At 48.4% G+C, this 15,409-nt stretch overlaps 5 protein-coding genes across 5 annotated transcripts; 2 read left to right on the top strand and 3 right to left on the bottom strand.

Moving 5' to 3' along the window:
* Positions 1 to 4: 4 nt before the first annotated feature.
* On the bottom strand, positions 5 to 2,840 carry BT62DRAFT_937177 (uncharacterized protein). Its single transcript, XM_043187262.1, has 10 exons — positions 2,658 to 2,840; positions 2,418 to 2,606; positions 2,211 to 2,371; positions 2,024 to 2,154; positions 1,749 to 1,976; positions 1,647 to 1,696; positions 1,527 to 1,591; positions 1,302 to 1,474; positions 518 to 1,242; positions 5 to 467 (listed from the first exon to the last, which is right to left on the bottom strand). The coding sequence occupies exons 1-10, from the start codon at positions 2,799 to 2,801 to the stop codon at positions 318 to 320; spliced, it is 2,016 nt and encodes a 671-aa protein (XP_043034908.1). The 5' UTR covers positions 2,802 to 2,840; the 3' UTR covers positions 5 to 317.
* A 1,097-nt stretch (positions 2,841 to 3,937) lies between these two features.
* BT62DRAFT_937175 (uncharacterized protein) lies at positions 3,938 to 5,713 on the top strand. Its single transcript, XM_043187261.1, has 2 exons — positions 3,938 to 4,024; positions 4,077 to 5,713. Exon 2 carries the CDS (start codon positions 4,084 to 4,086, stop codon positions 5,461 to 5,463), a length of 1,380 nt encoding a protein of 459 aa, XP_043034907.1. The 5' UTR covers positions 3,938 to 4,024; positions 4,077 to 4,083; the 3' UTR covers positions 5,464 to 5,713.
* Positions 5,714 to 7,724: 2,011 nt separating this feature from the next.
* BT62DRAFT_486731 (Fet3 protein) lies at positions 7,725 to 10,423 on the bottom strand. The gene is made up of 8 exons (XM_043181138.1): positions 10,049 to 10,423; positions 9,858 to 10,001; positions 9,619 to 9,709; positions 9,395 to 9,569; positions 8,992 to 9,348; positions 8,581 to 8,938; positions 8,094 to 8,525; positions 7,725 to 8,036 (listed from the first exon to the last, which is right to left on the bottom strand). The coding sequence occupies exons 1-8, from the start codon at positions 10,198 to 10,200 to the stop codon at positions 7,865 to 7,867; spliced, it is 1,881 nt and encodes a 626-aa protein (XP_043034906.1). The 5' UTR covers positions 10,201 to 10,423; the 3' UTR covers positions 7,725 to 7,864.
* Positions 10,424 to 10,864: 441 nt separating this feature from the next.
* BT62DRAFT_908229 (iron permease FTR1) lies at positions 10,865 to 12,479 on the top strand (the record flags this gene model as incomplete). Its single annotated transcript, XM_043183699.1, has 10 exons — positions 10,865 to 11,089; positions 11,136 to 11,188; positions 11,246 to 11,310; positions 11,364 to 11,432; positions 11,483 to 11,530; positions 11,582 to 11,653; positions 11,702 to 11,836; positions 11,890 to 12,156; positions 12,207 to 12,280; positions 12,339 to 12,479. The coding sequence occupies 10 exons, from the start codon at positions 10,865 to 10,867 to the stop codon at positions 12,477 to 12,479; spliced, it is 1,149 nt and encodes a 382-aa protein (XP_043034905.1).
* A 1,226-nt stretch (positions 12,480 to 13,705) lies between these two features.
* BT62DRAFT_486599 (uncharacterized protein) lies at positions 13,706 to 15,408 on the bottom strand. The gene is made up of 5 exons (XM_043181137.1): positions 15,279 to 15,408; positions 14,619 to 15,221; positions 14,215 to 14,567; positions 14,092 to 14,159; positions 13,706 to 14,032 (listed from the first exon to the last, which is right to left on the bottom strand). Exons 2-5 carry the CDS (start codon positions 15,209 to 15,211, stop codon positions 13,772 to 13,774), a joined length of 1,275 nt encoding a protein of 424 aa, XP_043034904.1. The 5' UTR covers positions 15,212 to 15,221; positions 15,279 to 15,408; the 3' UTR covers positions 13,706 to 13,771.
* Between the last annotated feature and the right edge of the window lies 1 nt (position 15,409).

The following is a 15,409-nucleotide window of genomic DNA, read 5'->3' as shown; positions in this document are numbered from 1 at the left end:
TTTAGACTGATCACTATACGCAAGGGAATTGCGCATTCGCTGGTATATCATTCATGGAACCAAGGAACTCGGTGCACAGGATAGTCTTCCAAAAGAACACATAAGCTACAGATCGACAGAGTCGGCGACGGTAAGTTCCTGCGCTGGATAAAGATGGTCAGTACAAATGAGAGATACAGAATGGCGAGACATTCCCGGAACGGATGGTACTTCACGAAATGAATGCGAATGTGATATTCAAATACGAAAGATTATAAATATTATAGTCGACGAAGAAAGCGTGGTTGATAGATGGTTTTAGACTTGAGGGCTACGAGTCACCCGGAAGCACTAATGTCTTCATCCACAATCGGCGTAACTTGAGAAAGATCACTGGTTGAACAGAGAAGGTCGAGCATCGATCGACTTGCTATTCGATCTCGTCGTCTTAGAGTCGCAGTCTCACCAGTTCGAGACCCGAAGCATTTCTGTAGACTGTTAGAATTCACGACAAAAAAAAGGCCAGCAATCAACACACCTCAAAGAGCTCAAAATCTTTGCTGAACAGCGTGTCGGTCACGCTACCCTTGATGATATCGAAAAGGTTCCCTTCTGCCCCAATATTGACGTCAAACCCTAAATAAACGGAGACACATCCTCCGCCACTGGTGCTGGTATTCGTAGACACACCAGTGTCAGTGGCAGAAACAGAGCGGGCTGCAGCTGATCTTGCGGCGTATACAGCTTCAGCAGTGGGGGTCGCCTGGATTCGCCTCTTGCGATTGAGTGTATCAGAAACAGCGGTAGTTTCAGTGGAGAGGGTTGAGATGGAAGTAACAGTTGAACTATCGACAGAAGAAGTCGGAACGATTAGGGCGGAAGAGGTTGTTGGATCTAAAGAGGTTGTCATGTCCGGCGGTGACGAGCTCGGTGTGTCAACAGAAGAGAGTTGGCTGTCAGAGTCTATAGCAGAGCTGCTCTCCGCTGCTGCGATCCCAACCGCAGCACCAGTTGAAGTCAATTCTGATGTAGTCAACATATCCGAAGAAACATCTGTGCTCGTCGACCCATCTCCGATTGTGGCGTTGGCTTCTGCCGCTCCATCGATCTCGAGATCCAGGGTCGCACTAGCATCCAACTCCAGAAACACGGTGGCTGTAACCTCATCGGCGAAAGCGGATACGCCCAAGTTGAGGCGCGGTATCAGATGTGCTTCGATCATGCCCGTAGCATTGACGGCGGTGCCGACCGAAAGCTTCAACGCTACGTAAACGAGGCGTCAGTAAAGAAACAAGTTGGATAGAAAGAGCGGGAAAGCATACGTGTATCCCCAGCATTAAAGGATCCACTACTCGTCGTATTACCCCCATCGGGTGGATAAATGAATTGAGCCTGAGAGATGTTATACACAACACCGACGCTAAGGTCGAGATTAGCATCCAACTCTGCCTTGGCCTCAGCATCGATTTCGAAAGAGGGTCCAACAGAAAAGATGCTGCAGCCGAATCACTGTCAGCTTAAGACGCCGATCAAAGTAGAGCGCCTACCCAGGGAAATCGATACCTGATATAGGAATCTGGAGAAGAACAATTCGTCCAGAGTCCAGTGTGCCCTGCGGAAGGTGACTGAGGACAAGAACAAGATAGATTCTCCAAGCAAGGACTCACAGTAACATCGGCAAGAATATCGATAGCACTATCAAGAGTAGCATCAAGATCTGCAGACAAGGGTTAACCATGATAGGTTGATATAGCAAACCAAGAACGCACTAGCTATGATTTCGAAATCATCAATTTCGGGGGGAATAATAGTCCCGTTGACAGATACACCTAAAGTAGCAAGTGCATGTGCTTTCGCTGTAACATTGATATCTAGACTGGCATTTATAGACTGGCATGACACGCTCTCATTGAGGAGATTGAAAGTTTGATCGACATCAACGGAAATATCAAAAGACGGGTCGACACTGACGGGAATACCCAAAAGATCCTCGAGGACTAGACACAATATCAGTAAGAACCAGACGGTCAGAAAAACAAAGTACAGCTAAGTATGTTCCCAGACGTGTCTCGGGACGATAAACGGCTGCGCCGTAAAGACCCAGAGACGGAGGAGAGATCGATATCGGCACCGGGGATGTTAGTGCCTACGATAGTGAAATTGACGGTCCCAAGTCTAGTTGAGCGAAATCCAGTTGTGATGAGTAACGACGTGAACGCGAAGCTACTTACTTCGAAGAGTTAATAGCAGCGAAATTTGTGTCCAATGCCAAGGCCTTGACGGGAGGAGTAGTCCCATCGCGACGAACCACACGAGCAGCCACATCAGAAGGAAGGGACTGGTCCTCAGGATCCCATGCTCTAGCGACACGCGCGAACGCATTTTCACCACACTAGAATCATCAGTTCGTTCCCAAGAGAAGAACATGAGATACCTACACTCTCCGGTAAGCGGACGATCTTATCCACGGCACCATTACTCTGATAGAGATGGTCGCAACCGGTGGAATCGGTGTTGTTATCCAAGCAAATAAGTCGAATTTCCTGTTCGAGCCCGTCTGCTGAGCAATCAAGGATTTCCCAACCGGCCGCAGGTGTGATGTCTGAAAGTGCGTCGGCTGAACCCCACTACTTAGATAATTAGAATGAAAGCTCGCTGCGAACAGCAGAGGTACACACGATTTTCAATGATCCTGATGCGGGTACATCCGTCGGAAGAGAATATTCGCATTCTCCGTAGAAACAAGGTTTGCTCCAATCGTTGGTAGCGTGTACTGGGACGAAAATTAAGGATGTGAGGATAAAGAATGAATACAGCGCCATTAAGAGGGCGAGTCAAACGAGCGGCGGACAAAGAGGCAGAAGGAGAGAAGGACGAAGAAAAACGTCCACCATGGCAAGGCTTAAGTACTCTCCCACATACCTACTTAATGTGCCCGGGAATCAGATCGTCATATGTCGCATCCATCTTGATGGCAAGATATTAATGAGAAGATATGGAGAGTCGTCAGTTTTCAAGAAGAGCCAGGATATATCAGGACGAAATTAGTCCGCATTGAGGAGCCCTCGACAAGTGCATGTGAAGGCTTGATAGATGTTTTCCAGGCCTGCATCTCGTTGTTTCCAAGGGAGAAATGCTGCAACAAGGATAATAGAAATTGCATGTTATTTTGCAGGAGGGTTGCTCGATACATCTTGATAATGGAACGTGAAATAAAAGACGGCTATATCTTCGGCCCGTCCCACGAGAATACGTTCCACATGGCTGCGCTCCGACATATTGTATTCATCAGACTCGGAACCTAAGATGGTGCTGCTTAGCAAGAAAAGAAATGGAGAGCAGCAGAACGTACTGATCCCGGCGTTACACTATTCACCCTCACGCTAACCCGCTGGATCGACGCTGTCTTGAATCACGGAGATGAAAGATATTTTAATGACATTCTCAGCAGATGGAGTGGCACCGAAGAAGGGGAAGAACACAGCTGAATGAAATAGTGCTTGTAAACTCAGAGTCAAAATAAAGCAACTGCGAGGCAATGTCGACATACTCTTCAGTACAGGGTCACATCCAGCCAGCTGCGGCTATCTGACGTGGGCTGCCACATCTCCTTTGGCAGATCATTCGGATTTCCCAGCCAGGTCCTCCACATCTCCTGCGTTGTTGACGAGGACACTGTCGTGCTCTGCCTGCTTCGAGATTGTGTCGACCAAATGGATTTCTTGTCGGCGTGCTCTTACGAAACACTAATTATCGTTCTCTTCTGGTAGCCTAGCGAGGGTCCCCAGCTACTGGGAAGGCTGTCATCTTGGTCGAACAAAGCTTGAGAAACTATGCCGAAGAAAGGCGCACAAATATGTCGTTGGCCGACATGGACGGATTCGGTCAACGCGGCCCGCATTATCCACGTGAAGCTATTTGATTTTTTTGATTGTTTTTTGTCTTCGAACTATCTGAGTGGCAACACAAGAATCTGCAGAAATTTCGTACCATTTGGGCCTACAAAGTACAGTAACAATCATCTTCAAAGGAATCAGTAGCATTGGTGAGTGTACTTCGTCTATTTTATCCACTCCTTACGACGGTATTGGTCGCAGCGTCGGCATGGCCCAGGCATATCATCGACAAATTTCAGCCGAGACATTTCCTTCCGTTACTCTTAACAACCTCCCGAACGAACTCCTGCTGCTCATTTTCCAAGGGCTCGATCCTTTTAGCCTTATTGGTGTTTCTTGCTTGTGTAGACGGATCAACGCCGTAGCCCTAACATATCTCCTCTTCCCCAAAACGGACTACAGCGATGCCCTTGCCAAACTTCGCGCCAACACTCTCAGTTTTGGCCTCTCCAATGGTCTGTCGTTCAACAGCATTGCCGGTGTCCGGCTCTCGTTCTCCATGAAGCACCCCATAGAGTTTTTCTCTTGCCACTTCTCTACCAAGGGTTGCATTAGAGAAATGGAGCAGGTCGCAAGGCTCTTCGAAACGGGGAAGATGATGGAGTGTGTCGATTTCCGGTTCCCCCGAGGGTCATTTTTCTTCCCAGACCTAAAGACATCTACGACTGGATGTGAATTAAATAACGCGGCAGTCGACCTCCTTTTCCGGAATCTACATCGTACCAAGTGTCGTTCGTTTGGTACGTATGATGTCCTACCGGTCGAATACGACGATGGAGCCAGGTTTAGCGGTCCAGTCCTCCGCACACTTAAATACATTACCATCTCCCGTACTCCATTCCTGCTCACCGACTTTTTCCGCGAGTGGACTATCAGTACGATGAATACGTCTCCTCTCAGAGACGTCACACTGGAAGACGTCGACATCCAATCGTTGCTGCCCGTACTTTCCTTGCCCTCCCTCCAGAAACTCGACATACGGTGCCTCGATCTCCCATTGAGTGACATCACCCGCTTCCTCGCACGGCACCCCACGATAGAAAGCCTGATGCTCCGAATTTCGTTTGACGCCGAAGCATCTCTCGCTCCCAATTCGCTCCCCCAGCTAAAAGACTTTAGTTCAACGGCCGAGTGTCTGTCCCAGCTGCTCTCTTCCCCCGGATCCATGCCTCGTCTTCAAAGCGTGACCTGCTACATCTCAACGTCCTTCCTGCCTCCATTACCCTTACCTACAGATGCCATACAGACGCTCTTCCGAAGAATAGCCCTCCATAGCACCATCACCATCCTCGACGTGCCCTTATCGGATTTGAATGTGTCGGAAGAATGGATGAGCGTGAACCCGAGATTTGAGCACCTCCTTACGACGGTCAACAGCCTGTATGTCACTCTGTCGATGAGTGCGAAGGACGACAGTGGGGTGAGGCATCGGATTATAAAGTCGATTGCGCTGTTTCCAAAGTTGGAGACTCTGACGTTGTTTGGATGGGCCCAGTGTGAGGAGTTTGCCAGTAGTATAAAGGAAGCCTACCCCCGTCTCCGGAGGATCTTTTCAGGTCTTACAGATATTTCACGATCCCTCGCTTAGGGATGCATGGGTTCAGATGTAAATTTCAGAACAGAGTGGAAGATGCTGAAAATTCCATGAGCTATCTATTAGCACGTGTCACTGAAAGACTTAAGAAGAGTACAACAAAAACGCCAGTGGAAAATATTCTTGACTCATTGCGACTCGTCGCCACAAGCGCGTTATGTACGATGGATGCCTTGGTGAACCACACAGCGATGAACCTGGACAAAGTAGTTGTTATTCGTTGCCCATAATCATTTAATCGGACAAAACTTACGCTGCACCGATGGCAATCGCGATGAAAAGCCCAATTGCAGCACCAAGGAAGATCTAAGTCGATTGTCAGTCACTGATTTCCTAGATATCGACGACATACCTGGACTCGCAACTTGCGGATGAGTCTACGGCGCTTAACCGCGCTATCCGAATCATTTCCCGAGGTGTTCTCCTCAGAATTCGCCTCTTCCTATACGATAGGTCGCCGCTCGTCGTTAACTATTTGTTCAGCGATACCTAAAAGTACAGATATGATGATGGCGGCCTCGAGGAGGATGAAGAAGAAGAAGACGGGTACGGAAAAAAAAGGTTCTTGATCATGGCTGTCGCGAGAAAGCGGAATTACCCCCGGGAAGAATGCCTGCGTGCATGTTTATTGGGAAAAAAAAAATAGCGCAAGGGGGGTCCCAAAAAAAAATCCGTCGAAGCCGTTCGTTGCCTAAGAGTGGATTTATCGTTATTTTGATTTTAAATCAGACTGTAAAGTAAGGAAAGCCAGGTAAGAGGAAAAGTAAGCGTAAAACTCCGTCGACACACAGCGCGGAGTGAGACGAAACGAGAAGACAGTACATTCAGTCAGGCATCAGGTTGGGCGCACGCGTACGTGTCGCCCTCCATTTTGTAGTCTCCCCTAGGTAGGCTCTCAAATCAAGACAATCGAGATTTGAAATAGATTCATTTTGGAGGAGGGTATTACAGACAAATATGATGGAGTATCGTGCTTCTCAGCAGACTTGGACGCCTATTAAGATAGTACATCATGAGATAGTCCACCAAGGTCAACAGAGTCAGAGACCTGCGCTATTTAGTACAAACGATAGCTACGGGATGATGAGGCGCATCCGGAATGGACGGTATGGAGCCAGACAAGTTGTTTCTGTCGTCGTCGAAATCGCCGATATGCGAAGGCGTCGAATCGAGTCCATAGCTAATGTCCCATTACTAGAGGATGAGGACTCCTTTTCGTCGCTCGGCGGTGAATGCGGATGCAATAGCAGAAGCAGCAGTCAATGCCTCGCTACAGACGATGTTGAACAAACCAGGATTGTCAGCTGACGCAGGAGAACTCAACTAAAAAACGCAACCATGATGCGGCCATGGTTGCTGGTCGTGACCGGACGGTAAACGAGCAGCAAAAAAAAAGGCTTTGTCAACTGATAAATCTCCTGCCATCATCTGCAACCATCATCAAGCAACCATACGAATAAATTCCAAACTCAGTATCTCTCGAACTCGTCACGCAACTCGAAGCAGCGTAGAGTTCCACTATATCATATACCACTCATAGGAATAATCTATTAATAACCCACCTACTTCCAGGTAGAGGCACCAGCGCGCGGTCGCCTTTGACGAGTCGGACTCGGACTCGGACGCGGACGATGTGATTTCACCACCACACTCGAGCTAGAAACACAACGAAGCTGAAGAAAGCCACGCCACTCAGAGTCATGTAATCTATTGGGATCGGGAACCGTGGCATCAAGAACTAGGTAAGAGATCGCTGTAGAATTTGGAGAATGAAGCGAGTAAAGCAAGAGATCGTACAATCTGTACTTCTGTAGTATCGGAGGGCATAATTCCACAGTCCACAAAAAATATTCCGTACTCAAAGTCAAAGGACCGACAAATTGTATGGCAGATAGTTCGAGTGGCCATGCGTGCAGGAGATTGGTCAAGGCTTGAAGTAAATCTGGACATCCACCATGAGACAGGCTCAAAGGTGGATAAGGTATTAGCAGCAGTAGAGGAATGAAGGGATGAAGAACTCGTTATTAGTGGTACGACTACAGAACTTATATACCTCTACAGGTATTCTAGTAAGTTCTACTACTGTTCCATAATTGTAGCTAAGTGGGTAATGTAGAATCGTCGAGCATCAGCGCGACTTTTGCATGTACAGGTAAGGCTCGTTCACCGGTTCAATATTGGTGCGTTGGCTTGTTCGGCTAACATAAGGTAAACTCCTCCTGCGCCCATTTAGTGAGAGCTTTCACGATAGGGGCAGTCCGTTGTACTTCTCATTCTAGCCTAATGGCTACGGTGACTTGACAAGTGCACTAGAAGTACATACATTCCTCTATCTGTCATTACACCCTTCGGTCTGGCGCGAAAGAGTCTGCTTTTAAATCAAAATAAACATAAATCAACTCGCAGGCAAAGAACGGCGTCTTCGCCTCACCTTCTCTTCCGAATCGAACCTACGATCTTCCGAATCAAAAGTAGGCAACTCTTCATAGGCACCTAGGGCCTTTTTCTTCCAAGCTCGCCTACGCCAAACTGACGTCCCGAGACTGAGAACAGCTGCAGCTACAAGACTAGTTGCATAGAAATCAGAACTTCTTCCCCCAAAATATAAATAAAAGCAGACATACCCAGCTAAAGCACCTATACGTAAACGTCTCCTTGCCTCCTTGGTCGGATACGGGCCCAAGGGCCACCCACTCAAGTCTGTGGTGGAATTATGCCCAGCAGCATTGCCTCTTGACGGCCTGCCCAGCGCCTGACAGTGATCATGCATGACCTGCGGTATGACCATTCCACGTTCCTGTGCGACCAAAGGTGCTTCAATAAGCTGAATGGCTAGCCCAGCCTCGAGGTGCCACTCAATATGGCAGTGCATAATCCACGCGCCTGGATTATCAGCGACGATCCGCAGAGTTATGGAAGCACCTGCAGGAACATCGACAGTATCACGGCGCATGGGGTTGAGTTGACCTTGAGCAATAGGTGGGTTCAGAATGGGATCCGAAGAGGTGTAGTCTTCTGCGCGTCCGACAATCATTGGAACGTGTCCATGCATATGGCTAGGGAAAGACTATTCTTAGTTGGTACTGTACGTTTTCTTCACATGAAACTTACAAAGGATGTGTATTACCGTCGCTGTTCTTTATGATGAGGTCTATGACCTCCATATGTTCCAGCAAAAAACTGAGCGGACCATAAGCACTCTCAGATGATGCGTTGGATCCTAGGCTGAGCTCGCTAAATAATGCTGGGACGAGAGGTGGGTTGTATGTTATCTGGTTGAACATGCCGCGATTTGTTCCGTCAGTCATGGCATCAAAGCCTACTTCAAGTTCAATGCTCCTGGCAGCGTCTGGAGCGGCGACTGGCTTCAAAGGGACGAGTACGATATCGTTGATACTCGTGTACGCGTCGATAGTCCCCAAATCGACTAGAGGTGACAAAGGGGAGTAGCTGATGGAGCCCGTGACGTCTGTGATAGTATCAATATACCTGATATCAAGTATGCATGAGAGGAAAGCGTACTGGGTTTCAGTCTATCGGGTATCTCGTCGAACATCACCGTATCCATGTTGGCATGAACGGCCCAATTCGAGTCGGTATCATTTCGAGCAGTAATCAGCACCGAATACCGCTGTCCAGAACTAACACTGATAATATCGATGGGAGACTCCTCAATATCAATACCATCCACTTCTATCAACCGCATGTCATGCCCGTCTATCCAAAACATGAACATGGCAAAAGCCGATGTGTTGAGTATCCGGAGGCGATATGTCTTGCCGGGTTTGAATGGTAGGGCTGCGTCTTTATTGAAGGCAACTGAACCAGACGCATCCCGAATATAGGACGATTTTTGGGCAAAATAAATTAACGCTGAATCTATGCGGCAAGTTAGATAATATTCAGTGGAGAGTAATTCGCGTACCCGGTACAGGTTCGACGCCATCGGGATTTCGACTTGTGAGGAACTGTTTCATAAGAACAGAGTGTTCTTTATGATACCAGTCGCTCAGAATGACGGTGTACTCTTCATCATAAGCATAGACATGTTGATGTGGTTGGATCACTGCCGGGGCGCGTAAACCGTCAACATATTGACCCTAGGATACTATGGTTAGAGCGTAGCCATGCATCTAAGGCAGTACGTGCATTTGCGTGGCCATGTACCCAAAATGTGCCAGATTGTCCAGAAGCATTGATAGGCACTACATAGTCGAATTGTCCACCAGGCGGGATACCACTACAATATCTTAATCAATACAGAAAGAGAAAAAAACGAGGCATGCTGGGCCTTGCCGCCTACACCAAGAGACTCTGCGCAAAAATGGCGCAATGTGCGCATATATGCCTCAATGGCGCATTCCCAATGCCTGAACGACATCACTCACCATTCCGAAAGCCCATAAGCCCCATCCATCCACGGCATTGAGTTGAAGAGCATCCCATGATGGTGAAGAGTCGTAGCTCGGTCCAGAGAGTTAGTGGCATGCAAAATGAGCGAGTCAGTCGGCTCGACGTCTATCGGCGGCGGCCTAGAAACTCTCAGAGAAAGCTGTGAGTGATTGAGACGTATACATACGGCCAAGTTCCATTCACTCCAACCACACGACGAGGATAACGCCCGTCGGGATTGGCTCCATGGACATAGGTAACATTCCACCATACTTCATGGACACCAGCGAGCACCGGGTTCGCCAGAAAAGCAGCAATAAAACCAAGAAAACAATGCATCCAAGGTCCACATAGACCGTCGGGATGAAAAGGGTTGTGGTGGTTAGAGTCCAAGATCTCTGTTCCTGGTCAGGGTCTGCACTTTCCTTCTGGCTATCACTATCTCCAGCCTTGCTCCTGCACCCGGAGAATTATGTTGGGCTTGGACGTGCATGCAGACGTTCTAGGGCGTGTCTGGTGGTAGAGAGATGATGGAGGAAGCTGCGCAACATGTGGTGCTCCCACGGACCTTTTTAGAGCACAGATCACTCAGTGAACTCGGGACGCGCATATATGCTGCTATGTTACTCGTCTACACATATCAGCATCTGGTACGTGCTCAGCGTTCTCGCCGGCAGCGGGGACGGACCGAAACAGGCTAGCAACGTTCCTTCTGTTCCAGTGATCCTGGTCAGATGCGTGAATTATCCGACGAGACGCGAACGCTTTCAACATATCTCTCTCTATCGATAGCAACAAAAGATGAAACGCCAGTCATCATTGAGACGTAACTTCAAGCAGCCCACCTAACCCAGAGGGGCTTGCCAAGACTTGAACCGAGTTTTTTTCTTGGCATCTGTCCCCTCTTTGTGTTATTATTATTTGTCCATCAAACACGCATAAAACCATATAAAACCATTCCGTCCGGGAGTAATTCAGCAAGGTCGCTTGCTTTACCACAACCATGACCAAGAACCTCTTTTCCGTACCCATCTTCTTCATCGTCTTCCGGGAAACCCTCGAGGCCGCCATCATCATATCGGTGCTTTTAGGTATCGCCGAACAAATAGTTCACGATGACCAGCGACCTATCGTTCAGGAAGAGGCGAATTCTGAGGAGAACACCTCGGGAAATGATTCGGATAGCGCGGTTAAGCGTCGTAGACTCATCCGCAAGTTGCGAGTCCAGGTATGTCGTCGATATCTAGGAAATCAGTGACTGACAATCGACTTAGATCTTCCTTGGTGCTGCAATTGGGCTTTTCATCGCGGTTGCCATCGGTGCAGCGTACGTTTTTGTCCGATTAAATGATTATGGGCAATGAATAACAACTACTTTGTCCAGGTTCATCGCTGTGTGGTTCACCAAGGCATCTAATCTATGGAGCAAAGCTGAGAAGCTATGGGAAGGTGCGCGCTTATGCTGTTACTACCCGCTCTCAGGTACTGATATGCATCTCCAGGCATCTTTGAACTCATCGCGTCCCTGATGATATTCGTGATGGGGTTAACGATGCTCAAGATGGATAGAGGTAAACCGAATGTCAACGAACCTGTCATGTTCCTCATATTTCCCACTCAGCGAAAGCCAAGTGGCGGATCAAGCTCCAAAAAGCATTTGACGGTTCCAGTATGTCCATTTGACTTTGTATGGAACACATTCTGATCCACGGATCCACAGGAGAGCAAGGAAGTGGCACGACGGGAAAATGGGTGCTTTTCATTTTGCCTCTGATCACGGTTTTGCGCGAAGGTCGGTCATAACTGACGTGCCAAATGACTGGAGCTCACAGTAGATCAGGTATGGAAGCTGTAATCTTTGTCGGAGGAGTCTCCCTTGGTCAACCGGCGACGTCCATCCCCATCGCTGCCATCGTTGGGCTGGTCTGCGGCTTCATTTGTGGGTTCCTCATCTACCAATTCGCAAGTCGAACGAGTACGTCTCATTTCCCTGTCCACACTTTCTGTTCATCGAAAGCTCCCTTCCAGCTCTGACCACCTTCCTCATCGTGATGACCAACTTTGTCCTCCTGATCGGTGCAGGCCTTTTCTCACGTGCAGTTGGTTCGTTCGAAGAGAACGCGTACAATCACCTCCTTGGGAAAGATGTGGATGATGCCGGAGGTAGCGGGCCTGGCTCGTATCGTGTGCAAGGCAACGTGTGGCATCTCGACTGCTGTAATCCGAATGATTACACGAACGGCCAAGGGTGGATGGTCTTCAATGCTATCTTAGGGTGGTCCAACAATGGTTCTTGTATGTGTCTAGCTTCTTTCCGTGCGGATCGTCACCTAACGTTTGGACAGTGGGGACGATCCTCTCGTATGTGTTTTATTGGATTGCGGTGATAGCCTCGCTGGTGTACATGAAGTGGAAAGAGGTATGTCGTTCTTAGTCTCGTTGTGACTCGGGCTCGGGCTCATGGGTTGTGGGAATAGGGACGGGTGAAGGTTTTGGGAATCGAGTCTGCTGCTGGATTGCGTCGGCGTATTAGACGAGAGAAGAAGCAAGAGGAGTCGATATCAAATGAACAGAAGGATGAGGCTGTCGTAGAGGAGTATGCTTTGCCAAAGGAATGAAAGTGGTGGGAGAATAAAAATTAAACATATAAGTATAACATGCCCATATGCCTTAGGAAACGAGACCCACGGATTCGCGTTTCCAAGTCTGACCATATAAGAATAAGTAGATAATTCAGGAGTCACAGGAGACTAAGCTCTGAGGGACGTAGTAGTTTTCTACAAGGGAACCCGGCTAGTGCAGATCGACAGAGTCAACGATGATAAGGTTCCTGCGCTGAGTGATGATTGTCGGTACAATGATAGATATGAGATGATGAGACACACCCTGAATGGATGGTATTTAACCGAAAAGTCGGTGGTGTCAAGATCGCCAGCAAACTGTGATGCAGCCATGCTTACCGACTATGAGTAAAAAGTAATTGGCTTTGTCAACTGATACATTTCCTGGTCCTGGCGGAAACCTCTCCAGATTCCGTAGCAGCATCAGGATGGACCACTAGCTAGTTACTGATTCTCACAAGCTCATCCGTAAGATGATGACCTGTCAGGATATGCGCCCCAGATGAAAAGTTCCAAGTTAGTTATCCTGAGGCTCGGCGCGCAACTCGAAGCGGGCGTAGAGCACTTGGGGAGAAAAAGGTCTATTTATTGTCCGTCTACTCGAACTTGCTTGAAGGTTGGGGGAGGGGAGGGGAGCTGGCGCGCGCGCGCGTGCTTGCCTTTTGACGAATCGATTTTGGCACTCGAGGTGGAAAACAGAATGATGGAGTTGGCTGTGGTCCGTTGTAAGCTGAAGAAGGAAGGCTGCGTCATGTGAAGCAAGCAGTAGGATCAGCTGAGTCGGCATCAAGCCTGGGTAGCATATCATATCATTGTAGAAGCGTGGAGAGCGAAGTAGCTGAACGTCACGACGGTCCTTACTGCTTACCCTTCCATGGCAGAGTCGTGATCGCATGAAAGTCGTCCTTCGGCATGAACGGTCCGAAAGTTGACTTGCGACACTGATGCTTCTGAGGAATTTTTGACCTCCATGGCAAAGAATGAAAAATACAGAAAGCAACAGAATGGTGCAAAGATTGACAACATTACTGGGGATTCTAAAGGGGTAACACAAATTGAGGCCGCACAAATTGCGTCAAACCCTATGAATCGTGACGGCCTACAAGTTAGCTTGACTTCCATTTCTCATGGGGATCGTTTAGATTTACCTCAAGCTTAGAGGTTGCCGGCATTCGACCAGAGAGACTATAGGACTTATTTTGAAGAAGAGAGCCGCTCTTGGCCTGGGAAGTAAGGTATATCTGTTTATCATTCAGCAAGAATGTATAATTACAATGCAGCTAATCGTCCTAGACCGATTGCAGAGATACCAGTCTTTCCGTCCCTCTTCCAACGTACACCTCAGTCTGATCTGTGAACGTACTATTGATAATGAGTTTCTTGACCTCTTTCGCTCCCGCAGGGATTTGACGGAGTGTGTCAAGGACGGTCATGACACATGGACTCACGCTCCATACGTCCCAGCGGTCATTGTAGCCATAATCTCGGGGGACCAAGGTCAGCTTGACAAGACGGAGATTTCGCAGACGCCCAAGCAGCCGGAGGGGAAGCTAGTTACATAGAGCACATGAGAGAAGATGGTGCAATAGTAAATAAGACGAATCCTTACCTCGTTTATTCCAGTATAGAGCGCGATAGGGCCAATTTCACGAAGGTATGGGAATCGATGGATCATCACTACACGGTTTTCGAAGTTCAGCACTGATGGGGAGAGGGTAGTTCGTTCTCTCACTTTCAAGCAATGGGCTGAGTAGCAAGCCACAAAGGTGGACGCGATGCGCATTCGGATAATGCTCGATGACTTTCTTCAGGAAGTCTTCCCGCGACGATTCATAGAAGAAATTGCACACGATATTTAACACGTTTGGGAAGCTCGGGAAGACGACATGTCCGCCGTTCGGGATAGCAAGTGTCGTAACCGAAGGTACGACAACGTTTTCGAAGGCTCCTCGAAGAGCGTCAGTGGATCCCTTGAATTCGAGTCCAAAGATCTGTACAGTGGTCAGGCGAGGAAGCAGGGGCAGACATTGGGCAATCCGAGGATATAAATCTTGCGAATATTCCGTCAGTGTGAATGAGACAGATCTACCTTTTCTCTTAGTGTCAAGAATCACATAAATGTGATGAAGGACGCACTGGACATGATCAGCGAGCGCCGGATCCCTGATCGTGACAGTTTCTAGCTGTCTGATAATGTCGCCGGTAACCTTCTTCTGCCACTCAGGGAGATCAGGGCGTACTTCGACTTTCGGGTCGGTACACTGGAATGCCTCAAGTTTCTCCCAGAGCAATGGCAAAAATATTTGTCTGTAAGTCTTGCACGTCTGGGACAAGGAAACGAGCGCTGCAGATCTTTCAGTCAGCTCCTTACCGCCGACGATCAGACAGTAGAACATAGAGGCCTTCAAAGGCGGCGACGGGAAGTGAGAGATGATTTCGAGCAGGAGTTCGGTGGGAAGGCGGGCTAATCCAGTGGCATTGGCGGGGAAATTGATGAGCATGGTGTCAACGTCTCGGTGGTCGCATGGGCTAGTTTCGGTGAGATGCTGCTCTGTGAGAAGATTTGGTCGTATCCCAGATGTTGCCAAACTGTTTGAGCGGTGGTGGTGGGTGGAGGTCTGATAGCATTGGTCGCGTCCCTTATGGGCAAGTTTTAAAGCAACGATCACATGATCACAACTTCTTGTTCCGCTTTCAGAATCTGCTGCGAAATTTCGTTTCTGATGCATTTAATATCAGCTATTACATAATTGTCATCAGTTGAGATTTTGAATATACGACTTGCAAATAGCGTACTATTATTGACGGTGGAGGGTTTTCGAATCCCACTGTCGCAGCCTGCCAGTGAACATTTCAGAAAAAGATGGTGGGTGTAGAGACGAGCCTTGGAAGCTCTGTCGACCACCGGGGTGTCTTAAAAGACTGGG

The sequence above is a fragment of the Guyanagaster necrorhizus genome, assembly GCF_019112545.1.
Source record: "Guyanagaster necrorhizus MCA 3950 unplaced genomic scaffold BT62scaffold_38, whole genome shotgun sequence".
NCBI classification, from domain to species: Eukaryota; Fungi; Basidiomycota; class Agaricomycetes; order Agaricales; family Physalacriaceae; genus Guyanagaster; species Guyanagaster necrorhizus.
Note: the sequence above shows the minus strand (reverse complement) of the source record. Positions and strands in the feature narration are given on the sequence as shown.